Genomic DNA, 27,636 nt, shown 5'->3' on the forward strand with positions numbered 1-27,636 from the left:
AAGAAGTATTTAGATGAACATTTGAAATGCCATAGGATATAAGGCTTGGGCCAAGTGCTGGAAAATGGGATTAGTATGAGTATGTGCTTGATGGCCAATGCAGACACGATGGGCCGAAGGGCTTCTTTCCTTGCTGTAAAATTCAATGGGCGGAATTTTACCATCCCACCTGCCACAAAAATTGTAGCAGGCAGAGCACGAATGATGCAAAGGTCCATTGACTTCGGGCAGGATTTGCTGGTCTTGGGGTAAGCGCCGCCAGAAAACCCCACCCTATGTCTCTATGGCAATGTCCCAATTTTTACTCTGCTCCCTTGCACTTAGGGTGTGACTATTCATACTGTGCTTTAAAATGAATGGAATGTGCCTTTTATATTCATTATTTTGTGTTTTTCTCTTCAATGTGATTTGACAACCAGTCAAATTAATAACCCTGACTGGATTTTTAGAAATTGAATCAGCCTCCTGTTTAAATGTTTGTGTCATTAACACAGTCAGCTATTATGCATTTTATGCCATTGTCCAAGTTTTATGCACACCATGGGTCCAAGGGCTAATTCTTTAAAATATAATAATCACCTCTTGTGAAATAAGGAAAATTACAGTGTTTCAAATTACAGGAGAGGGATTATCCCTAGTTATTTGTTATTTTCTACATTTAATTGTAACAAAGACAGAAACTGAACAAAATTATTTTATTCAGTAATTCTTGAATTCTATTTCATGTTGATTTGTTAGTAGGAAGTCATTCTGCAAAATTTAGGGCATATTTTATTTTAATAATTAATGCTCTTATTAAGATGAGGATCATTTTGTTGAGGAATTAAACTCTTTCAAATGACTGTCAGGATCTAATACTCTCAAACCACACATGCAAATTAGATAAAGCATCCTTCACTCTGCCCCAATACCATGCCTCAGCCCCAGCATCAGGAAAACATTTTGCATCCATTTTCTAAATTAGCTATCTGAATAACTGAAGTGGAAAATTCTAATTTGGATGCTGAATCACTTTAGAAAGTTCTAAAAAGCAACTTTGATAAGTACACTCTTGCAAAGGTAAACGAAACTCAGCCTTCAAATCGTAATAACATTTTATTGTTTTAATACTAGTTTTATTCAAACATTGAAATGTTAGAATAAAAAATATTACAAATTAACAGTATTTAGACAAACATACAATTAAGACAAGACAAATTTGCTTCAGCCAAAAGGAAGATCTCTGATTTCACTTACATAGCAAATGAGTTATGAGGGTTTCCCAAAAGAGCTCAGATTTCATGCCAAAAAGCAGAATGGTTATAGTTTTTGTTATCAGATTATAAAGCCCAGCATTTAATTAAAAGCAATTTCATTCATTCATTGTTCTGTCAATCTAACAATGGCATGTTCTTCAATCAATTATAGTTTGATACCTTCAAATATTGATCTGTTATTCGTCTGTCCATTTCACTCCCAAAAATGGTTTCTTAGGATTCAGCATTTCTCTAACCAGTTTAAACCAACGCTAATACGAAATAAAGGCACCTTTATCATTTGACATTATCCCCCAGCCTGGATATGCATGGGTAATTTACTGTGTTGCATAATTTGTGTATGACTTGTGCTGGTATTTTTTATGAATACATCTTTTATTTTACTGGCAAATTACAAATTCATTTCTCAGAGACATTATTAGTATGTTACTTAAGTATTTTGTATTATTCTCAAACTGCATATTAAAACATTAGCTACTAATTATCCTCACATTGGGCATTTAGAATTAATCAGAATTCTCAACTACAGTAACATTTCCAATTAGTGTCAAATGTGGCATAGTTATTTTATTGTTGACCCATGCCCTGTAGATTTTGCATTATGACTGTACACACTCATTTCACATAGAACCCTTACAGCAAACAGATGGAGGCATCTTTCATCCCATAAATTTAGGCTAGTGTTTTCAATCTCAGTCTCAGAACTAGAAGATTATGTCTAATCCACGATACAACCCAGTTCCCAAACAAGCTTTAATAATAGAATGTTGGTAGCTGGAGATCACTGCAGCGAGATGAATATACCATGATGATTAAGTGTTTCACAGCATTGGTGGCAAAAATGATAGATTTGGAATTCATAGAGTCATAGAGGCTTACAGCACGGAAACAGGCCCCTCGGCTCAACGTGTCCATGCCGCCCTTTTTTTTTTTGAAACCCCTAAACTAACCCCAATTGTCCGCATTTGGCCCATATCGCTCTATACCTATCGTACCCATGTAACTATCTAAATGCTTTTTAAAAGATAAAATTGTCCCTGCTTGTACTACTACCTCTGGCAGCTTGTTCCAGACACTCACCACCCTCAGTGAAAAAATTGCCCCTCAGGACACTTTTGTATCTCTCCCCTCTCACCTTAAACCTATGCCCTCTAGTTTTAGATTCCTCTACTTTTGGGAAAACGTATTGACTATTTACCTTGTCTTTGCCCCTCATTATTTTATAGACCTCTATAAGGTCACCCCTCCGGCTCCTACACTCCAAGAAAAAAAGCCCCAGTCTATTCAGCCTCTCCTTAAACTTAATCCATCAAGTCCTGGTAGCATCCTAGTAAATCTTTTCTGCACTCTTTCTAGTTTAATAATATCCTTCCTATAATAGGGTGACCAGAATTACACATGGTAAGGCTGCACTTGGAATACTAATGTCTTGTACAACTTCATCAAGACATTCCAACTCCTGTATTCAATGTTCTGACTGATGAAACCAAACATGCCGAATGCCTTCTTCACCACTCTGTCCATTTGTGACTCCACTTTCAAGGAGTGAAAGGCACCCCCAGATCTCTTTGTTCTGTACCTCTCCCCAACGCCCTACCATTAACTGAGTAAGTCCTGCCCTGGTTCAAAGTACAAAATGCATTACCTTGTATTTGTCTATATTAAACTCCATCTGCCATTCATCAGCCCACTGGCTCAATTGATCAAGATTCTGCTGCAATTGGAGATAACCTTCCTTTCTGTCCAGTATGCCACCAATCTCGGTGTCATCAGCAAACTTACTAACCATGCCCCTATATTCTCATTCAAATCATTAATATAAATGACAAATAACAATTTGTGGAAATATTAACAAAGGAAGTCAGAAAATGGAGAGACTCCTTTGTGAGCTATCCAGGAATCTAGCAGTCTGTCATCAGTTGTTATGCTGCATTAATCCCACCACTGGGGAGGAAATTGCCAGAAGTAGAATAGGTTATATCTCCTACATAGGTTATATCTCCAAATTTACACACACTGTTCAACAAGTTCAAAGTTTAAGTTGGGAATATTGATGTGGGGTTGCATTCTGTAGTGAGGCATCTTGTTTCACCCAATAATGGTTGTACTTGCAGTTCCAGTGTTGTCTTTGATATGTTTGCTTGTTGATTTTTATTACAAGCTCATTAGTATATATTACATTGAGATTGACCAGTGTTGGTATGTCTAAAACACAATGGAGGAATTTACTGTGTCAACTGAAGCAGGAAAAGCGATGTGTAACCCGTCGGCTCCACCGTTGGCATTTCTCGCCATACTCTTTCGACACTTGCGTCTCACAACATTATGCTGGTTCAGAGCCCATCTCACCAGTATCATCGGCACCAATCTACACATAACAAAAATAAGAAAGGGGTTCGCCTCTCAGGGACACAGGGAACAGCCCATGCATGTGGCTCTTCCGCCAGGGAAAGCCCCTCCATCCCATGGATACGGGAAACCATCCCCCACAAACCTCTCCATCAGAAGACTCCCTTGCCAGAAATGCTCTTGGCACTTCCCCATTGCACTGCCTGAGCATGACCCTTTCCTCCCCATTGGGGGCTGTGGCTCTGGCAGAATCTCTTCACCAAGTCCCCGTTTCTCAGAAGCTGTTGTAAACCCTGCCAAATTGATGTCATGGTCGTGGGGAAGATTAACTAATGTGAAAGCGTGGAGAGATAATAGAGTGGGGAAGTCTGCCAATGATATTATAAACTTTCATGGTGGGAACACATTACATCATTGGAAGGGTGTGAAGCAATCAGAACGGGAAACCCCAACGGCATAAAAGCTGTTTGGAAGCTGCCATTAGATTCTCCACTCCTGCCGCCATTCCCCCTGCCAAAAAAGGGGATGGAAAATTCCCCCACCAAATGTAACTCATGATGAGTTAGAAGAAATTTATCCTCCAATCAGATCACAATACTGGAAGTGCTTCATTTTGGAAGTTGCAGCTTGGAGAATCTTTGAGTACTGTTTGCAGACTTTAGAATATTTTTATTTTGCTGTGGTTGGATTGGAGAAGTAAAGAAGCTTCCTCAATATGCCTCCAGGAACACTACAATTTTCCTTGGGAGTACAGCCTGAACGCTGGTATTTGCTGCCACCCCCTGCAAATTTATGAGGTGCTGGCTTTTGATCGCAGGGGCAGTGGGAGCCCCTGAGAGCTCAGTGATGGGGTGGAGGAAGTTTTCTTTTCCTGTGATCCCTTTACAAAATGGTGTCCCAATCTCAATCCAGCCAGGCTTTGCATGTAGGCCCTGTTCCTCAACATAGAATCATAGAATCCCTACAATGCAGAAGGAGGCCATTTGTTTGGCCCATCGAGCCTGCACCGACAACAATCCCACCCAGGCACTATTCCCTTAACTTCACACGTTTACCTCGCTAATTCCTCTAACCTACACGTTCCGGGATACTAAGGGGCGATTTAGTATGGCCAATCAACCTAACCCGCACATCTTTGGACTGTGGGAGGAAACCGATGTAATAACTCCATGGAGGTGAAGGTCCTATCACCAAAAATTCCTTTATTTACAAGACATACTATAACATCAGAGTGCTTCATCAGATAGAGAGACTGACGCACTTGTTTTAAATAGGGAACATGAGGCTTCCTGATAGGGTCAGTCAGGGAGTTCATTCTTCAGCAAGCCAACCTTATTTGCTTGACTGAAGTCATCACACCAGAGCACCCAGAGGAAACCCACGCAGACACAAGGCAAAGGTGCAAACTCCACACACATAGTGACAAGCCGGGAATTGAACCCACGTGCCTGGAGCTGTGAGACAGCAGGGCTAACCACTGTGCCATGACGGCATGAAACACATGCCCATATTTTTCTTTTTGGGCAAAGATCTGACGAGCAAACCTGCCTGTTTCTCTGGAGGGAAGCATGCTGGTCTTCAGTCAGTCTTGACACTTTGCCATTTTTGGTAAGATTCTCCCTGTTATGTGGAATAGATTATGGGGCAATCTTACCCAAAAAAATTGAAGTGCCAAATGAACGAGAAAATGCATGAGTTTCAGATCCATTTTTGGGCGAGATTGAAAACGTAATTTTATACCACTTTGTGCAACAAAAAAGATGCACAATCTGTTTCATGCCATAGGAAGAAGGGCAGGGCTGAACTTCACCAGAAAGCCAGCTGCTCACAATAGAGGGCGCAGTCACACATGCGCAGATCTCTGTTTTGTTGCACAGAACAGAGAGGTCTGTCAGTTACCCACCCTCCTCTGGATATCGACCCCCCCCCCCCCCACCCCACCCTTCTAGATATTATCCCCCACCCACTCCCAGTTAATCATATTCACCCCACTGATTTAAATATTATTATCAGCCTCATGTCCGGGAAGAGCATCAGAATGTGCAAGAACTAAAGTTTGTCATCCTATCAAAAGCATTAATGTGGTCACCGTTGATGTACCATTTCATTTTGAACATATTTACTTATACTTCTGTATGGTTTTGTGTGCATTTGTACACTCCAGAAATCCAAAAGAATGGTAATTGGAATGAAATGAAATGGTTATCGCAGAGACATGGCTGCAAGAGGATCAGGGCTGGGATCTAAATATCCAAGGATATGTGTCCTATTGGAAGGACAGGCAGATAGGTAAAGGGGCAGGATTGCATTGTTAGTGAGGAATGAAGTCAAATCGATAGCAAGAAGTGATATTGGATCAGAAGGCATAGAATCTCTGTAGGTGGAGTTGAGGAATTGCGAAGGTAAAAAGACCCTGATAGGAGTTATGTACAGTTCCCCCTAGCAGTAGTCAGGATGTGGAGCAGAAATAAATCAGGAAATAGAAAAGACATATAAAAAAGGCAATATTACTGTAATCATGGGGGACTTCAGTATGCAGGTGGACTGGGAAAATCAGGTGGTAGTGGATCCCAAGAAAAGGAATTTGTGGAATGTCTAAGATTTTTTTTTTGGAGCAGCTTGTGACAGAACCTACTAGGGAACAGGCAATTCTGGACTTAGTGATGTATAATGCAGCAGACCTGATTAGGGAACTTAAGGTGAAGGAACCCTTAGGGAGCAGTGACCACAAAATGATAGAATTTACCCTGCAGTTTGAGAGGGAGAGGCTGGAATCAGGTGTAATGATGTTACAATTAAATAAAGGTAACTACAAAGACATGAGGGAGGAGCTGGCTAGAGTTGATTGGAAAGGGAATCCTTTCCAGCAGGGAAGACAGTGGAACAGCAATGGCAGGAGTGTTTGAGAGTTATTCAGGAAGCACAACAGAAATTCATCCCAAGGAGGAGGAAACATACGAAGGGGAGGACAAGGCACTCATGGCTGATGAGGGAAGTCAAGGACAGCATAAAAGCAAAAGAAAAAGCATACAAATTGGCAAGGATTAGTGGGAAGCCAGAGGATTGGGAAACCTGTAAAAGCAAGCAGAAGACAACTAAAAAAGCTATAAGAGGGGAGAAAATGAAATACGAGTGTAAGCTAGCTAATAATATAAAAGAAGATGGGAATAATTTTTTCGACATTTAAAAGGTAAGAGAAAGGCAAAAATAGCCATTGGACCACTGGAGAAATAATAATTGGAAACAAAGCAATGGCAGAGGAACTGAGTAGTTACTTTGCATCAGTCTTCACAGTGGAAGATACCAGTAGGATGCCAGAGCTCCAGGAAAGTCAGGGGGCACAGATGAATGTAGTGGCCATCACTAAGGAGAAGGTTCTGAAGTTGGATAAATCACTTGGACTGGGTGGGCTACACCCTAGGGTTCTAAAAGTGATAGCTGAGGAAATTATGGAGGCATTGGTGGTGAACATTCAGGAATCGATTGAGGCAGGGAGGGTACCAGAAGACTGGAAAGTAAGTAATGTAACACCGCTGTTTAAGAAGGGAGGGAGGCAGCAGATTGGAAATTATAGGCCGGTTAGCCTGACTTCGGTCATTGGCAAGATTTTATAGTCTGTTATTAAAGATGAGATCACAGAGTACTTGCAAGTGCATGATAAAGAAGGATTGAGTCAGCATGGCTTCATCAAGGGGAGGTTATGTCTGACAAATCTGTTTGAGTTCTTTGAGGAGCTAACAAGGAAGTTAGATAAAGGAGAACAAGTGGACGTGCAAATTGTGCGGAGGGTGTGGAGAGTCTGCAGAAGGATCTAGATAGGCTGGGCAAATGGGCCAGGAAATGGCAAATGGAATTTAATGTTGGCAGGTGTGAGGTGGTCCACTTTGGTAGCAAGAATGGTAGGAAGGACTATTACTTACATGGCGAAAAACTGCAGCAGGTGATGGTGCAGAGGGACCTCGGGGTCCTTGTGCATGAGTCGCAAAAACCCAGCTTGCAGGTGCAGCAGGTGGTCAGGAAGGCGAATGGGATGCTGGCCTTCATAGCGAGGGGGATTGAATATAAAAGTAGGGAGGTCTTGCTGCAGCTGTATAGGGCATTGGTGAGGCCGCAGCTGGAGTACTGTGTGCAGTTTTGGGCGCCGCACCTGCGCAAGGATATTTTGGCCTTGGAGGGAGTGCAGAGGAGGTTTACTCGGCTGATACCGGAGTTGAGGGGGTTGAGCTATGAGGAGAGGCTGAATAAACTAGGCTTGTACTCATTAGAGTTTAGAAGAATGAGGGGAGATCTCATTGAGACGTATAAGATGATGAATGGGATGGATAGGATAGAGGTGGAGAGACTCTTCCCGCTCAAAATAGACAGTAGGACTAGGGGGCACAGCCTCAAGATAAAGGGGAGGCGGTTTAGAACGGAGTTGAGGAGGAACTTCTTCACTCAAAGGGTGGTGAATCTCTGGAATTCTCTGCCCGTTGAAGTGGTGGAGGCTACCTCGCTAAATATTTTTAAGAAGCTGGTTGATGGGTTCTTGATAAGAGAGGGGATTAAGGGTTATGGGGAGAGGGCGGAAAAGTGGAACTGAGCCATGACAGATCAGCCATGATCTTATTGAATGGCGGGGCAGGCTCGAAGGGCTAGATGGCCTACTCCTGCTCCTATTTCTTATGTTCTTATGATTTATTTAGATTTCCAGAAGGCCTTTGGACAAGGTGCTGTATAGGAGGCTGTTAAATAAGTTATGTATTCATAGTATTAAGGGTAAGATCCTGACATGAATAAAGGATTGGCTGGCTGGTAGAAGGCAGACAGTGGGGATAAAGGGATCTACTTCAGGATGGTAGCTGGTGACTAGTGAGTGTCAGGTGTCAGTGCTGGGACCGTAACTTTTCACAATATACACTAATGATTTGGAGGGAAGAACTGAAGGCACTATTGCTAAGTTTGCAGGTGATAGAAAGATATGTAGAGGGACAGGTAGTATTGAGGAAGCAGAGGGATTGCAGAAGGACTTGGACAGGTCAGGAGAATGGCAAGGAAGTGGCAGATGGAATACAATGTAGAAAAATGTGAGGTTAAGCACTTTGGAAGGATGAATGAAGACATAGACTATTTTCTAAATGGGAAAATGCTTAGGAAATCAGAAACACAAAGGGTATGGGAGTCCTTGTTCAAGATTTTCTTAAGGTTAATGTGCAGGTTCAGTCGGCAGTTAGGAAGGCAAATGCAATGTTAGCATTCATGTCGAGAAGGTTAGAATACAAGAGCAGGGATGTACTTCTGAGGCTGTATAAGGCTCTGGTCAGCCCCCATTTGGAGTATTGTGAGCAGTTTTGGACCCCATATCTAAGGAAGGATGTGCTGGCCTTGGAAAGAGTCCAGAAGAAGTTCACAAGAATGATCCCTAGAATGAAGAGCTTGGCGTATGAGGAACGGTTGAGGACTCTGGGACTGAACTTGTTGGAGTTTAGAAGGATGAGAAGGGATCTTATTGAAACTTATAGAAGACTGTGAGGTCTGGATAAGGTGGAAGTAGAGAGGATGTTTCCACTAGTAGGAAAAACTGGAACCAGAGGGCACAACGCAGGCTAAAGGGATGATCCTTTAAAACAGAATTTCTTCAGCCAGAAAGTGGTCACAAACCAACTGGCCATTGAGCGGCTAAAAGAGTTTTCAGTTGACAAAGCTATCTGCATATTAAGTCAGGGCCTTTATTGTAACATGGGAGCAATCAAAACACCTTGCATCTGAAAGAAGCCTGCTAATTTGGAAAAGGCCATAGCTCTCTGCAACTGAGACAGCAAATCAATAGGGAAATTAATGTGATCCCCTGCACAAGCAAATAGGGCATTAGCTACAGCCTTACTGGAGGTGTTTTGCTGCTGACCAGGATATACCAGACAGGTCTCCATGATGAGTCCTGGAAAAATGCTGAGGCATAGATATTAAGACCAATGGTTACCTTCACAGCATAGGCAGAGTATGGGGATGATGGATTGCGGCTAGAGTTACTGCTGGAGCATGTGACATCTACCTGTTATCACCTCACATCTTAACCTCAGCTATTTTTCACAGTGGTTTTCTGTTATTTTGAGATTTGATGACCTGCAGTGTTTTCCCAGATGGTAATAACTGGTTGTCCTGCACTATCTCCTCTTCCTTCCTGATACATGTGCTGCTGCCTTTTCCTCTTGAGCAATTCCTCTCTCTCCAGCTTCCAGCTGCTCAGTGACTGATTTCTTTGGTGTCTGTGTGCGAGATGCCATTGCCTACCTTCTGTCTAGTTTTGTACAAAGTAGTATGTGCACTTCTTCAGCGCAAAGTTCTCCCTGATCAGTAGGGTAAAGTAAGTTATCCTTTGAGACCAGGAGCCTAATCCTGGTGTCTATTGGGTTAAGAGAATACAAATTGAATTTGCTTTGTGTCACTTCTGGGGTAGTGAATAAAATTTTAAAGCAATTTTCACAGGGGCATCCAGCCTCTTCAAAGGAGGTTCTCCTGGCTCTCCAAAGAAATACACCAAGTTCACCTTTGTTCTTAGTGGATCTGCTCTGCACACTTCAGTTTTCGTATTCCTAGTCTATTAAAATCCAACTTGAATGAAGGCAGCTGATGATGATTTGAATATCCGGATTTCTTTCTAAACATACGTATATGAAACATGCCTTCCCCATTCCTGCCTTGACAAAAATGGGAAGTGCCATGTTTTGGCGGAGCGGTGGGGTGGTGGCGGTGCGGGACTTCTGCCATTTTTGCCACAACAAAGAAACTTTCCATTGTGGCAAAAATCCAGGCCATTGTTTTAAAATGGCAAATCATCACACGCTGAATGAGTCCTCTTAGATTATATAGAATCATCATATATAAAATCATCATTCAGTGTTCCTTAGGGTTCATTAGTGAACGGTATGCTTTGTCTGTATAGCGCACAAGAAACAATGCTTTTCATGAAAACATATGACAATAATCAACCAAATCATTATCAGTTTTTTTTAAATCGAATTTCTTTTTCCTTCCATTGAGTTACCAGATTTTAAGATTTAGACTTGCTAATTTCTGATGGAGGCTATTTTCAAATGATTTAATTCATAGTTAATATGAAGTAAACTAATATTAGGAATACATTTGGATGAGGAAAAAAGGATTTGGGAGTGAACATTTTTAGTCAAGGTGAAGTGATTATTAGTAAAGTGACAACTTTGATCACTATTATCACATTTGCCTCTAAGATAGCCATGGATTCAAGCCACACTCCAGAACTTGGGCACACACTTCACGTTGACACTTCAGAGCAGTACAATGGAAGTCCACGCTCTACATGAAAGATGGCGCCTCAGTATACAGTAAAATACAGCATTAGTATGAAAGGTCTCATGCCTGCATTTGAAGAAGTTAAGGGACTCTACTTAGTGCTCAGGTTAATATTTATGTCCTGCCAACAAAACGTTGTTAGCTGGGATCTTCGCTCTAAGTGGGATCTTGTTGTATGAAAATTGGCTTACCTTTCAGCAGATGTTCAGGAGCACTGGAGGACATCTTGAGGAAATTAAAGTTGCGATATAAATGTAAATTCACACCATGAATATCTGTTTCCTGAGATCATAGTGTTGCTTAAGTTTTAAAAAGACCCTGAAGCACTGGGGAAGTTTCAAAGAAGATTGACAAGAAAATTCAGGTCAAAATAGTGAAAACATTAGCTAGGAGGAGACATTCCTTTGGGGAGAGGTTGCACCTCAGCTGAACTGGAATACATATCTTCACAGGGTATTTACTAGTACTTTTATGGAGGATTTAAACTAGACTGGCAGGGGGATAAGAACCTGAGCAGGGGGACACAAGCGAGGGGAAACAAATACATGAAACACAGAAAAATAGAAAGCATAAGCAGAAGGCAAAGGAAACAAGGACTAGCAGAAAATAGAGCCACAGTTCAAAAAATGTATAAAAATGTTAAAAAGACTAATCTGAAGACACTATATTTCAATGCACAGAACATAAGAAAATAGACAAATTAATAGCACAAATAAATGTCAACAGGTATGATATGATTGCAATAATAGAGACATGGTTGCAGGATGACCAAGGCTGCAAACTCAGTATAAGGGTATTCAGTATTTAGGAAGGACAGACAAAGTGGAAAAGATCAGTTGGCATTGTCAGTCACAAATGAAGTCAGTACAAGAGTGAGAAGAAGATATTGGCACAAAAAAATCTAGATGTAGAATCAGTCTCGGTAGAGCTAAGAAGCAACAAGGGAAGGAGCACACTGGTGAGAGTTGTCTACAGGCCTACACACAGTGGTAAAGTTAGGGATAGCATTAAACAGGAAAGTAGAGATGCATTCGTCAAGGGTATCTACAATAACCATGGGTGACTTTATATGTAGACTAGGTAAACCAAATTAGCAATAATACTGTGGCAGATCAATTCCTGGGATGTGATGGTGTTTTAGACCAGTACATCGAGAAACCAACTTGAACAGGCTATCCTAGATTTCATATTGTGCAATAGTAGGGGTAAATTAATAATCTTTTTGTGCAGGATCTTTTGGTAAACAGTGACCATAATTTTATATAATTCTTCAATAGGATGGAAGATGATGAAGTCTGATCCAAAACTAGAATCCTAAATCTAAACAAAGGAAGCTATATAATTTTGAAGCATATGTTTGCAAAAATAGATTGAGGAACTTCATTGAAAGGCATGATGGTGGATAGGCAATGCTAATATTGAACAAACAGCTGTATGCATTGCAGCAGTTGGAAAGTACCTTCCTTCCTGGCTCAACAAGACTCAACAAGAAAAGCAGCCCAACCATGGCTAACAAAAGAAATTAAGAATAGTATTAGATCCCAACGGTGAATCATAAGGAAGTGTAGCAAACCTGAGGATTGAAGCACTTTAGAATTCAGCAAAGGAGGACCAAGAGATTGATTAAAATGGGAAAAATAAAGCTTGAGAGTAAACTTTCAAGTAATATAAAAGTAGACTATTCAATCTTCCCTAAGTATGTAAAAAGAAAAAGATTAGAGAAGACAAGTATAGATCCCTTACAGTCCAAAATAGGAAAATTTATTATAGGGAACAAGGAAATGGCAGCGCAATTAAAGAACTATTTTAGTTTTGTCTTCATGGAGGAAGACACAAATAATTTCCCAGAAATGGGAGAGAACCAAAGGCCTAGTGAGAAGGAGGAATTGAAGGAAATTAGTATTACTGAAAAAAAGTGCTGCAGAAATTATTGGGACTGAAAGTTGATAAATCCCCAAGGCCTGAGGGTACTAAAGGATGTAGCCAGGGAGATGGTTGTTATTTGCCAAAATTTTGTAGACCCTGGAATAGTCCTGGCAGATTGGAGGGTGGCAAATGTAATCCCACAATTTTAAAAAAAGAAGGAAGGAGAAAACTGTGAATTACACACTGGTTAACCTAAAATCAGTAGTCAGGAAAATGTAAGAGTATTATTAAGGATATGATAGCAGGACACCTAGAAAATATCAGTGGGATCAGAAAAAGTCAACAGGGATTTGTGATAGGGAAATCATGTTTGACAAACCTATGGATGCTAGAAATGTTCAGCAGAACTGCAGTACCTGTGGAGAGAGAAACAGCCTTAACATTTCGGATCTGTGATCATTTATCAGATTATCTCCATAGCTGTTGCCAGTGCTGCTGAGCATCTCCAGTATTTCCCCATTAATGTGACAGCCTGTGACTCTGTAGTTCCCCGCTGTGGTCACCAGGTGGTAACATGGGATCGAATTGGCATTCTTCCTCTGAGAATTTTTAATTTTCCCTTTTTCCTTAACTGTAGTTTCTAGTTTTCATTTTCAGGAGTTGCAGAAAATGTTTTGAAATTAAAAATAGAGTTACAGTAACAAAATGAAATTTATCTACTGCATTGTTCTTTGCGTTTTCTAATGCTTTCACTGAAGGTTTTAAGGTGCAGTCTGCCTCAAAAGGACTGGGCTTCAGCTAACATTTCTTAATTTATGAACTCTATAGCATCCTCTCTCCACTACCAATGAGCTTTTCAGCATTCATCTAATCTTCTTTCCTTTGGCTTCCATGTTTTTGGTTACATCCCTGTGAAGCCTAATTGCAAGTTGTAGTGTAGTATAAAAGTCGGGCACATAAAGGGTTGATGTGAGCTGAGTAGCAACCACATAATGATGTAAGAGGACATGTGACCTGCACCTAGAGGTCAATATAGTATTGAATGGAACCATGTGTAGAAGCAAGCATGGAGAGGGATTTTAGCTTGGATCTTTATTGTGCCTAAGTACATAGTTCCTAGCAGTTTATAAGTGCTTGTTGAGTTGCCTAAGACTATAAATAGTTTAATAATACCTAGAATCATACAGCACAGAAGAGGCCCTTCAGCCCATCGAGTCTGCAATGGAAACACCTGAACTCCCACCTAATCCCATCTACCGGCGCTTGGCCCATAGCCCTGAATGTTGTGGTGGGCCAATTGCTCATCCAGATGCTTTTTAAAGGATCTGAGGCAACCCACCTCCACCACCCTCCCAGGCAGTGCATTCCAGACTGTCACCATCCTTTGGATAAAGAAGTTCTTCCTCACATCTGAACCTCCTGTCCTTCACTTTGAACCTACGTCCCCTCGTGATTGATCCTTCAATTAATGGAACAGCTGCTTCTTATCCACTCTGTCCATGTCAGTCATAATCTTGTACACCTCAATCAGGCCACCCCTCAGTCTTGTCTGCTCCAATGAAAACAACCCAAACCTACGCAACTGCTCTTCATAACTTAAATGTTCCATCCCAGGAAGCATCCTGGTGAATCTCCTCTGCACCCCCTCCAATGTAATCACATCCTTCTGATAATGTAGCAATCAGAACTGCACATACTACTCCAGCTATGGCCTCACCAAAGTTTTCTACAACTCCAGCATGATTTCCCTGCTTTTGTAATCTGTGCCTTGAATGATAAAGGCAAATGTCCCATATGCCCTTTTCACCACCCTTCTAACATGCCCTTCCACTGTCAGAGATCTGTGGACAAACGTACCAAGATCCCTTTGTTCCACAGAACTTTCTAGTGCCGTACCATTCATTAAGTGCTTTCTTGTCAAATTACTCCTTCCAAAGTGTATCACCTCACACTTTTCAGGGTTAAATTCCATCTGCCACTTATTTGACCATTCCGTCTATATCCTCTTGTAGCCCAAGACATTCTGCCTCACTGTTAACTACACGTCCAATTAACTAATCCTGTCCCCCACAAAGTCATCAATGTAATTTATATAAATGAAAAATAATAAGGAGCCCAACACAGACCCCTGTATGCCATTGGACACTGGCTTCCAGTCACTAAAGCAGCTTTCTGGTGTCATCATCATCTCTCTCCTACACTGAGACAATTTTCAATCCATTTTATCAAATTACTCTGTATCCCTTGTGAATTTACATTCTTTACAAGTCTCCCACTTGGGAACTTGTCAAAGGCTTTGCTGAAATCCATATAAACTACATTACCCTCATCTATACATCTGTTCACCACCCCAGAAAATTTAATCAAATTTGTTAAGCATGACCTCCCTCTGACGAAGCTATGCTGACTATCCCTATCAAGCTTTGCCTCTCCAAGTAGAGATGGATGCTCTCCTTCAGAAGTTTCTCTAATAGCTTCTACCACTGATGTGAGACTCACTGGTCTGTAGATCCCGGTTTATGTCTACAACCCTTCTTAAATAGTGGAACTACATTAGCTGTTCTCCAGTCATCTGGCACCTCTCCAGTGAGATGTCTCACAACACCAGGTTAAAGTCCCACAGGTTTATTTGGTAGCAAAAGCCACTAGCTTTTGGAGTGCTGCTCCTTCTTCAGGTAAGTGGGAGTTCTGTTCACAAAGAGGGCATATAAAGACACAAACTCAATTTACAAAATAATGGTTGAAATCTGAGTTTTTACAGGTAATCAAGTCTTAAAGGTACAGACAATGTGAGTGGAGAGAGGGTTAAACACAGGTTAAAGATGTGTATTGTCTCCAGCTGGGACAGTTAGTGAGATTTTGCAAAGCAGGTAAGTCACAGGGGTTACAGATAGTGTGACATGAACCTAAAATCCCGGTTGAGGCCGTCTTCATGCATGCGGAACTTGGCTATCAGTGTCTGCTCAGCGACTCTGCATTGTCAAGTGTCGTGAAGGCTGCCTTGGAGAATGCTTACCTGAAGATCAGAGGCCGAATGCCTGTGACTGCTGAAGTAACTCGCATTCATTCACGTTGTCTGTACTTTTTAAGATTTGATTACTGTAAAGACTCGCATTCCAACCATTATTTTGTAAATTGAGTTTGTGTTTTTATATGCCCTGTTTGCGAACAGAAGGAGCAGTGCTCCGAAAGCTAGTGGTTTTTCGACCAAATAAACCTGTTGGACTTTAACCTGGTGTTGTGAGACTTCTTACTGTATTTACCCCTGTCCAATGCCAGCATCTCCACATCATGACCTCCCCAGTGGCCAGAGTAGAATTGAAAATTTAGATGAGAGCCCCTGCAATCTCCTCCCTGGCCTCCCATAGCAGCCTAGGGCACAATTAATCCAGACCAGGAGATTTATCCACTTTAAAGGTAGTCAACACCTCCAATACCTTGTCCTTTCCAATGCCAATTTGCTCAAGAACCTGTGTCTCTCCCTGAATTCCATACTATCATCCTCATTTTCTTGGGTGAAGGCAATGTGAAGGATACAGTCAATCGGTATCCTGTGGCTCCACTCACAGATTGCTTCCTTGGTCCCTAATGGGTCTTACTCTTGCCCTGGTTATTCTCTTCCCACTTCTATATTTATAGAATATGTTGGGATTTTCCCTACTTTTACCAGTCACCGGTTTCTCGTATCCCCCTTTGCATTTCTAATTGCTTTCTTAAGCTCCACTCTGCACTTTCTATGCCTCACTAATGCCTCAACTAATTTGCTCCCTTGTACTTTCTTTTCCTTCTCGTTGTATCCTGAATATCTGTGGTCTTCCATGGTTTTCTGGGCTTGTTATTTCTCACCTATCACCCTAGAGGGAACACACTGGGCTTGCACCCTCTCCATTTCTTTTTTGAATGCTCTCCACTGCTCTTCAGTAGACTTTCCCATTTGTAGCTGTTCCCAGTCTACCTTGGCCAGATCCTGTCTTTTTTACTAAAATCCACTCTTCCCCCAGTCCAAAACTCTTTTTTTGCAGCTTGTCTATTTCCTTGTCCGTAATGAGCTTAAATTGTACCATGTTGCGATTGCTCTTACTAAAATGCTCCACTGCCACCACCTCAACCACCTGTCAGGCTACATTCCCCAGAATCAGGTCCAGCAGAGCTCCCTCCCTTCTTAGACCCTCCACATATTGATTTAAAAAGTTCTTCAATACACATTTCAAGAAATCTACACCATCCAAGCCATTAACACTATATATCACAGCTACTGTTGGAAAAATGTAAACGCAGAGATCGTGAATGCTATTATTGTGTGGAATCCACCAACACTGTTGGGGTAGATGTGATGAGATAACACAGTGTGTGGGCTGAACTGGGATAATTTGTAAATACATTGGATAAGGACTTGGCAGATTGTAGTGTAAGGATCTGGCACATAAAGGGTTACCATGGACTCAGTATAGTACCACCTATATAAGAGAGTATGTGACCAACACATGGTGGTTGGTGTAATGTTGGACAGAGCCATGTGTGGAAGCAAGCATTGACATAGCTATGGGGCGGAATTCTCCCCTCAAAAATTCGAAGTGTCAAATTTGCATGAAAACTGGAGTAATTCATGTTGTTTTTTCAGTGGGAATTTGGAGGAAAATCTCCCACGCTCTCTGCACTGCAGAGGCTACCAGCATGAATATAATTAAATTTCAGGAGGCTGGGCCTATCCCCATTGGAGAGGCTGAAATCAGCGCACTGAGCGGGGTACTGAGAGTGCACTGATCTGTCAGTATTGAGAGAGTGCATGTGCAGAGGCTTCACACTGATGGCCTCCCGATTGCTGACCAGCTCAATCGCTGGCCCCAAGACCATTCCTGAGCCCAATCGCTGGCCTCCCTGTTTCCCCCATTGATCCCTATGCAGAGTGGCAGTAGGGCCCCCCCAAATCCCCTGTTCCCTTGGCACTGTCCCCTGGGCTTTGGCACTTTGGCAGTGCTAGGGATACAGGCTGGCACTGCCAAGATGCCAATGCCATTGGGGAACCCCCCCACCCTGAGCCCAATCCTCTAAGGGTCCCTGATTGCACCCCCACCTTCGCTCCAGTGGCATCAGGCTGCTAGCTCCCTGAAAGTGGAGAGCTACTATAATCCCCATTGGAGTGAAATACTCTGGCGGGGTAGGAGATGCCAGTTGAAGTCTCTGAGTCTCACCATTGATTTCTGGTGCACAATAGACGCTATCGAAAATCTGATGCTGGAAGATGTAAGTGGGTACGAATCAGCTGGCGCGAGAATTTCCTGTAGCAAATCCAGCGCAACGGATGGCACAATTGCAGCCCCTATGTTGGATCTTTACTTCTGTAGATAGTTTCTAGTATTTAATAAATACTTGCTATTGAGTCAACTAAGGTTATGAATACCTTAATAAGACCTACTGAACTATACCTGACACTTTACAACACACTGAGCATAATTTTGATTTTGGTTGGCAATGTTAAACATTGTTATTCATCTCTCCTGATTGTCATTTTTATTAACATCCAGTAACCCTTCACCCTGTACCTTCCATTTGGTCTCCTGATCCTCATCTGTGAGTTGCTCTGCACTCCATTCACACCCATTCCACAATACTGGCATTTAAATGAAGTTTTGTGGTTAGAATACTGTTGACCTGAAATGTGTAAATAGTCTAAACTCATACCAGTTTATATCAACCTCCTTGCTGGTGAGATAAAAGATGCTGGCCTAGAAAAAAATCAACCAGTACTTTGGTTCTTGTAAACCTGTCAAACCAGCTGCATGCTATGAGTAATATGCTCTGAAGCATAAAATAGCAGCTGTTATTTGTCACAATGTGTTGTAGCTTTAACATTGAAAATGCACATTATAGCAATTCCTACAGGAATAGCAGGTATTGGAAGTACTTATAATGTATGTTCAATGGAGTAAATGTCTTGTTTATTGAATTTGATACATTATATAGCTGGATATGTACAAGTCGTTAAGTTTTATGAAGGGCAGCTAAAGAAATATATGTAGGTTAGGGGGTTAAGAATGATGTAAAGGATCTGAATGCAGTGGTGGACAAAATGCAGCCCATTTAAATATTTCACATGTACAATTGAAATATTTTTTATCATGAAACATGACAGCTAAATCAAAATAAATACTATTTAAACATAGCCCAACTACAAAATTCACAAATGTAGCATCATGTAGGGCAACAATTGCACAATTTAGTACCATAATATTTTAAATTACGTATTTGATCTCACTAAAGTTGAGCTGAATACAAAGAAAAATGCGTTGATTTTTATTTTGCTAATTTGCTGTTAGAATCAATCTAATTATCTGCACAAAAAATGTAACAAATGAACATCAATGGGTGTAGTACTGATGGTAAAGAGGTTGCAAAGGACTTTTCATGAATGTATCACTTGTCAATGCTAAACAGTAATGAATATTTTTCCATTCATTCGTGGTCAAATTAAAAATGACCATCTTGATAACTGATTTCTTTTCCTTTATAGTCTTCATTAAAGCGACGAGGAAGTAAAGACCTGCAAAAATCTGAGAAGAAATCTCAACAGGTCACTCACGAGGTATTGTGATTATTAAGAGGTTTATAATAGATTTTTGACAGTACCATGACAATTTTTCAGGAGACCTTTTGAAGACTAATAGTGGCCACTGTGTGGATTAAAAGGCATGATGTGGGTATGCCAGCGTTGGACTGGCGTAAACACAGTGAAAAGTCTGACAACACCAGGTCTGGAGACAATACACATCTCTTTAAACTGTGATCAGTGCTCCTTCCACTCACATTATCAGCCACTTCAGGTCTTGAACAGCAGGTTAGGTGTAAGGATTTGCATTCTAATCAGTAATCTCTAAACTGTCTGTGCTTTATATGTTCTGTCTGAGGCCAGAACTCTCCATTCACCTGACGAAGGGGCTAACCCCGAAAGCTTGTGAGTATATTATCAACTAAATAGGTTGGACTAAAACCTGGTGTTGTCAGACTTTTCACTGGATTAAAAGGCACCATTTTTAATAGAAACTAAAAGACGCAATATTTTATATGGCTTTGAGGATTAATTGTCCAAATTTGTATCAATGTGACTTATGGGGGCTTAGAATGGCACTCAAAAGTTGCAGCACTGTTCTTATTGCTGCATTCACAACCACCGCCCCCAATGGGTTCACAGGCATTGCCAGCTGGTCTTGGAACTGGACAGCCAGAGTGACTACCTGGTCCAAGCTGACACCACATTAAGATATGTACGTAGGGGTCCCATGATGTGCAGGCATATAGGAACTCAATTCAATTTGCCAGACCTAATGAGCAGAATGAGCTCAGCACATGCTGTAAGTATTGGTACCTAAATGTAAAACAGCCTAACTACTAATCCTTAACAGGATCACTGCAGAGTAATCAGAGCTCAAAAAACGGCCCCATTAAGTTTTAAAATATTTATGGAGTCAGAAAGAACATTAGAGCTTATGCAAGTCCATCCCATTGACTATCGGGCCTTCATGTACTCATACTCAGCCTGTCCCCCAATGTACTCCCTGTGATTGCCTCTCCTGTTGCACTTTCACTTCCATTTCACTTGCACTTTCTCAGTTCTGGGGAGAAGTCATCAAATTTTGTGTGCCTCCTTAGCTCAGTAAGCTGTTTTTGAGTGTTGTTTCGATAATGACACCTCTCTATTTCAAATGAAAACCAATCATTAAAGTGGCTTGGGCACCACATGAGGACATTAAGTGGGTGACACAGTCCCTGCCCACTGTACACCTTAAATCCACTGAAGTAAGAATCAGTGTCATGAAGTTAGAATATTACACCATCCTTAGCTTTGCATCTCTTCTAGCTTTTTTTTGATGTTCTCCACTGCTTTATATCAGCAGTGGCAGTGCAAATTCATCATTAAGCTCTGGAAGCATGATCAGAGTGGCCAACATCCATCAAACCTATGCACTTTTATTTGGGCATGAGATCATTCGTCAGCAGCCTCACCAAAAACCAACAAGATGCTTATTGTCAGGTGGCATTGAGCAGCATAATGGTCTCCTGAAAGCTGCATGCATATGTGCAAGTTTTGTGCAATTGACATTCATTACTTAGTGTGTAACCTTTAGGAAAATGTTAAGGGAGTGCAGATTTCCTTTCAACATAATTTTTTATTCAATCATCATCACACTAACTGCTGCAATGTTTACCTTTGGATTTATTTTCTCCAATCTCACTGTTTCTCATTGACCATTTTTACCTGTTGGCCTTTGACACTGTTTCCTCCCAGGTTCACTCTCTCCCAAAAACTAAGTATGTGCAGAGATTAAACCTGAGTGTTATTGGTACCACAAACTAATGAGAAACAGCACTCCTGAAGTATTGTGTTGAAGTGTCAATCTGAATTACTCTCTTAAGGCTTACAGAACAACATTTGAACTGAGAGCCTTCAGACTCAAGTATGATCACGATGCCAGCTGAGCTAATTTGGCACTGACATAATTAATGTATTCATCAGTCCATGCCTGTAGAGCAGTGGTTCCCAAGTAGTGTGCCATGGAGATCCTCCAATTGTGTCATGAAAAAAAGATTCAAAATTCATGCAATTAAACTAACATCAACCTTCATCTTCAGCTCTGAGGTTGGGTTTTCCAAGATCCAATGAATCTTTTTTTATATACATGATCAAAGGGACTTGGAGTTGAAGACAAAGGCCCTACACAAAAAGTGAAAATGCAGACAGGGTGCAAAAACCCTGGGAGGAATGAGATAGGCACAAAGTGGTTAAAACAAAAGTTCCTAGTAAGGGAAGAAAACAGAGAAAATAGGAGGTGTGCCTCAATTTTCTTTATAGCATACAGGTGTGCCATGACATATAAAAAGTTGGGAACAACTGATCTAGAGGCTTGGAACATGAATACATTAATCACAAGTTCAAGTCCCACCTTGGGCTGTTTGATTTTGTCAGTACCAAATTAGCTCAGTGATCACATTTGAGGCTGAAGGTTCTCAGTTCAAGTTCTGTTCTGTCAGCCTTGAGTGCATAATTCAGATTGACACTTCAACACAATACTGAGGCATTACTTCATTATCAGGAGTGCTATCGCTCATTTGTTTGTAGTATCAATAATGCTAAGGTTCAATGTACCTCAACAAACATTTTATCTTTAAAGAGATGAGCTTTCAATATTTATGTTACTGTTTGCAGGATTACCAGATTACTGTGAAGATAATGGGACCTAAAAATCTGAGTATGACCTGCTTCAACCAAATAAGTGAGCTTGAAGCATGGTGCACACTTGCTACCTAATCTGCAATTGGATCAGCTGATTTTGGACAATTTTTGACAAATTAGGTCTGTCAGTACATTCTGGTATTGTTTTAAGTTTTTAAATTTATTTTTATTTATTGGTGTCACAGATAAGGCTTACATTAACACTGCAATGAAGTTACTGTGAAAATCCCCTAGTTGCCACACTCCGATGTCTGTTCGGGTACACTGAGGGAGAATTTAGCAAGCCCAATGCACCTAACCAGCACAACTTGCAGATTGTGGAAAGAAACCAGAGCACCCAGAGGAAATCCACGCAGACTCCGCACAGACAATGACCGTAGCCGGGAATCAAATCCGTTCCTGGCACTGTGAGATAGGAGTACCCATTAAGTTAAGGTTTCATTAAATTGAGGTGGATTTTAAATTGCATAATGCACCTCTGATAATCTTTTAGTTATATGTATGGTGTACTCATCAACTCTGAGTTTGCTGATCTATATGACTCCTGGTTGAGTAATGCCATATCTTCATTCATGTTTTCAAACCCATCCATAGACTCACCCTTCCCCATTGCTATCATCTCCTCTAAGCCCACGTGCATAAGAACATAAGAAATAGGAGCAGGAGTAGGCCATCTAGCCCTTCGAGCCTGCCCCGCCATTCAATAAGATCATGGCTGATCTGAAGTGGATCAGTTCCACTTTCCCGCTTTCTCCCATAACCCTTAATTCCCCTGTCTATCAGAAACCTATCTACCCGTGACTTAAATATATTCAGCAAGGTAGCCTCCACCACTTCAACGGGCAGAGAATTCCAGAGATTCACCACCCTTTGAGTGAAGAAGTTCCTCTTCAACTCTGATCTAAACTGTCCCCGCTTATCTTGAGGCTGTGCCCGCTAGTCCTGCTAGCCTTTCTAAGCGGGAAGAACCTCTATCTTGTCCCTTTATCACGTCCCTTTGTGACAGCTGTGCTCCTCTAATTCGGACCTTTCGAGCATCCTTGCTTTTAATTGCCGCACTATTGGTGGCCATCCAGCTGTCTAGGTACCAAGCACTGCAACCCCTCTGCCACCAAATCTTTTCTCTCTCTGTCTCTTTCTTTTACTCCTCTAAGATGCTCCTTTAAAATTGCTCTCTCCGGCCATTCTTTTGACCATCTTCTCTAATATCAGTTCATGTGGCTATGCTTCAAATTCTGCTTTTAACACTGATATGAAGCACTTTGGGATCTTTTATTATGTTACTGTTATACAAATACGAGTTATCTTTGAAGTTAACTTCTCATATGCTGGTAGCTGAAATTGTTCATTCCAATAGAAATCTTCTGAAGTATGAAAGACACAAACTGTTGTTCTGTTTTACTGATTCACAGTTGTACAAAGTCACATTTACTTGTTTGTACTGTTTCATTGATATCTGTTGCTTCAAATGGTAGACATGAGAATCTTTGTTTTTGTTCATTACCCCCACTCTCAAGGAGGACAATGATGATATAAAATGCCAACTACAGTTTGTCAAGGAAGAGGCAATTTTAATGCGCAAGAAAATGGCAAAAATTGATAAAGAGAAAGATAGACTTGAATGTGAGCTGCAAAAGTATAGATCCTTTTATGGGGATCTGGATAGTCCTTTGCCAAAAGGTGAAGCAGGAGGGCCACCGACAACCAGAGAAGCTGAACTAAAACTTCGCCTCCGACTGGTGGAAGAAGAAGCCAATATCCTGGGGAGGAAGATAGTTGAGCTTGAGGTTGAAAACAGAGGATTGAAGGCTGAGTTGGATGATATAAGGGGCCACTATGAGAAAGAAGGAGCAGGCGGCGAAGATTATATTGGTGTCGGTGCTTCTGCTTTTCGGGATCAAAGTGAAGCTGTGTCAGAACTAAGACAGAACTTGCAGCTCGTTGAGGATGAAGCAGAATTGCTGAGACGAAATCTGGCTGACCTGGAAGACCAAAATAAGCGACTTTCTGCTGAGGTCAATAAGTACAAGTATAAGACAGGAAGTGTGCAGGATACTTCCAGGAATAATGATAATTCAAAAGTTACAGAAGTTCTTCAAGAGGAACTCAAAGCAGCCAGGATGCAGATCAATGAACTCAGTGGCAAAGTCATGCAGCTGCAATATGAAAATCGTGTGCTGATGTCCAATATGCAACGCTATGACCTGGCATCCCACTTGGGCATCCGTGGCAGCCCCAGAGACAGTGATGCAGAAAGTGATGCAGGAAAGAAAGAAAGTGATGATGATTCTCGGCCTCCTCACAGGAAAAGAGAAGGGCCCATTGGTGGAGAAAGTGACTCTGAAGAAGTTCGCAACATTAGGTGCTTACAGACTCCACCAAGATCTTTATTTTCTACGGATGGCAGATTACTTCAAAAAAACCTAAAGGACCGACAACAAATGTCGGACATACGGCTGGAGGCAGAGCGACTGAGCAGAACTATAGATCGGTTGATCACAGACACAAGCACAATTATAACTGAAGCAAGAATTTATGTAGCAAATGGTGATCTATTTGGCAGAATGGAGGAAGAGGATGAAAGCAGCAGGATTAGAGAACACGAACTTCTCTACAGAATCAATGCTCAGATGAAAGCATTCAGGAAGGAGCTGCAAACTTTCATAGACAGACTAGAGGTTCCAAAAACAGCAGACGAAAAAAATACAGAAGAACCTTTGTCTGTCAGTCAGGTAAGGGAGTTCCAATGTCAATTGTTTAATATAATTAAGTGTTGACAACTTCAATGTATAATTTACATTTTTGTAGCATATTTCATATACGCTGGTAGGTACGTTGTTGGTTATTGTATTGCGTAACAGTACATTTAGCAAAAGAGAGCAGTTCTCTGGACGTTAGTGGCATTTAACCTAAATGCAGAAAAAAGTTCAGCTAGATCCCCAGATAACACATGATGTGACACATAGATGTCATTAAATGCTATTCTTAAGTTCTAAGTTACCTTGGATAAGTTCATTAGTGTGCATTGCAAACATTATCTATCCTGACATACAAAGTTCTGACAGCAGTCATCAGTTTTATGTATTAAGTTGTTTACTATTTTATCTGCAGTAATATACTCAAAATTATATTGTGACATTCCTATACTTGTATTTTTTCTAAAAACTCATGTTGCTTCTATTGATATGTGTATGTTATTTAACAGTAATTCTTGCTTTTTGTATTTGCCTGCCCAGATGTTTCAACCTATTATTTTGCTTATTCTCATCCTTGTATTATTTTCATCATTGTCATACGCCACCATATTTAAATTGGTTTTTCTTTTCACACTTTTCTTTGTTCTGTAGAATCTCCATCCACTTCAGTATACCACCTTTTTAGTTTGTTTGTTTATTTTAATATCTCATCAAGAATTCAGCAAATACAAAATAACACACATAGCGTTCAAGACATTACAGAATCACCATATGCAAAGCTTTGTAAAATACTGGAGACTACTAATTTTCAACATGGATTGTTACAGGAAGCCATTAGGTGAGTGATTCATTAAACTGTTTTTCGCTTGGTTGACTTTGATACCAGATAAGAATATGAGCTTACAACATCTTTGCTGTACTGAACTTCCTATGTATGTTGCTTATAAAACTAATAAAATCTTACTAGGCTAATCGTTGATGACAGTGAAAAATTAAACAGTGTTTATTTCACTGCGGCATCTTAGTGACTGTAACATACAAATTATCTCCAGAGCAATGGTTTCATTGGTAGCAATCTCATCAGTGAGTTAGGAGCAGGGGTGTCATGGAGACAATACTGAATATGCCCTCTTTTGGTTGAACCCCCTGGGAGGATGCCATTCTAACTGTGTGGGAACTGTGGTAGCCTTTACTACTTCTGCTGGCTGGAGAAAATGAGATAGAAAGGCTGATTTTGCACAATGTACATCAGCTCCATGATCTGTTTATTGACATATTTCAAGGGTTCCTGTATTCTGCCAATAATTGGGAGTTGAACCACCCACCCACCACCCCCCCAAGTACCATAAGGTCCATTGTTCGGATCCTGCAATCTCGTTGAATATGATTGCCTCTCTGGCATCTGAAACTAACTTAAAGTTGTTCAGATGCCAGTTTACAATGTTGCTGCATCCTGGAATGCAGAGCCTCATCAACTAAAAAGAGAGGATGAGTAACTGCCAGATCACTGGCCTCAACCTCATGGATTGCTTTCAGATTGTCTGTTTGATGCTAGGATCCTGATTTCAAAGTTTACCGAAATGTTCCTAACTTTAGCAGTGGATATGCTGGGCAGTACTTGCAGGACATTGGTCTTTCCTGTGATGACACTTTGCACTTCAGTGTTGCCACAGTTGTTCATCTGGATGATTCAGGTGTGGCTTTCTCTGAATTGGCCTTCCCTGCACTTCTGTGGTTTGATATGACAGAATGAGGTGTGGCTTTTTCCCCATGAAACGTTCTGTGTTGGTTTTGCGGAGTCAAACCAGGCAGACAGCCTTGTCAAGAGTAAAATCATCTTTGGCTTGGAGGAGGTCAGAGAGTGAATGGTCCACTACACCCACACGATTCTGTGTCAGATGAGTTCAGATTTTAAGTTGCCATATTCTATCTGCAATGTGGTAGAGATCATTGATGAAGCATAGAAAGAGGGCAGGATGTTTAAATGTTGTTGGCATCATTGTAGAAGTGGGAATTTCAGAAATTCTGAAATTTTCATGGACGCACCAGAATTTGGAAGTCTTTCTAAATCACACCTGTGGAATGAAAATAGGAACCATGGGTTGGAGCCAATAAGAGTATAAAAGATTAATAAAAATGATGATGTCTCCTTTTACAGCCTGTCATGAAATTATTTTGCCTGAGTTGTACCTATCTTTCCGAAAATAAATGATAATGATGCTGTCATTGTAAAATATAAGTGACCATTAAATAATTTGGTTGTCAGATTGTTACTTCTGACAACTAACAAGTTGTCAAGTGACAGAATGGTGGCAATGTCTTCAGATCCACTGATCATCTGCTGGATAAAGTGCTATTTTATGTTATATAATATTAAAAGGCCAGCCCAGTGTGAGATCCAGAATTGATTGTTTAACCTCTCCACATTAGTTTCAGCCACTCTTTATGGATCAGTTCAGTTATCTATTTGGCTGTTTGCAAGCTCTGTCAGATGTACAAACAGTTGTTCTGCCTCCAAAAGCACTAGATTTGAAGAGCAGAGTTTGTTTACTTAGCTATCCTATGAAATATGAGTTTGATAACTTGATTGGCTTCTAAAGCACTAATGAGTTCCGAAGTACAGAGTTTGTTTATTCAGCAGTTCTTTGGAATGAGAGTTTGATGGCTTTGACAGATTTACAAACTTCTAAAGAGACTAACTGATTTTTAAGTGCCTGTCCAACTGATGGTTTTATATTTTGACAGATTTACAAAATCAGTTAATGTTTAATATTGACAAATTTATGAGCTTTTCAACGACCCCCTAATATTATTATGGGGAATGTGAGTTCTGTTTATAAAGTGGATATTGGGTGAGTGGCCTAGGTGATGAGATGATGAGTGAAGGGGAGATGTGGAGGGCTGTAGGGGTGAGGGGTTATTGTGGGATTTT

General features: G+C 40.9%; 1 protein-coding gene across 1 annotated transcript in view; it reads left to right on the top strand.

Annotated features, from left to right (window-relative positions):
- The window catches only part of mtcl3 (MTCL family member 3), a 42,595-nt gene extending 17,150 nt beyond the window's left edge, over nucleotides 1–25,445 (top strand). Inside the window, exons 4-6 of the mRNA XM_080192488.1 lie at nucleotides 19,291–19,362; nucleotides 23,526–24,740; nucleotides 25,245–25,445. Of these exons, the coding sequence (XP_080048614.1) occupies nucleotides 19,291–19,362; nucleotides 23,526–24,740; nucleotides 25,245–25,355 (1,398 nt within the window). The 3' untranslated portion in view covers nucleotides 25,356–25,445. The remainder of the gene's footprint in view (nucleotides 1–19,290; nucleotides 19,363–23,525; nucleotides 24,741–25,244) is intronic.
- The last annotated feature ends 2,191 nt before the right edge of the window (nucleotides 25,446–27,636 follow it).

This window comes from Carcharhinus amblyrhynchos, chromosome 7 (genome assembly GCF_965287045.1).
Source record: "Carcharhinus amblyrhynchos chromosome 7, sCarAmb.v2.hapA, whole genome shotgun sequence".
Classification (NCBI taxonomy): domain Eukaryota; kingdom Metazoa; phylum Chordata; class Chondrichthyes; order Carcharhiniformes; family Carcharhinidae; genus Carcharhinus; species Carcharhinus amblyrhynchos.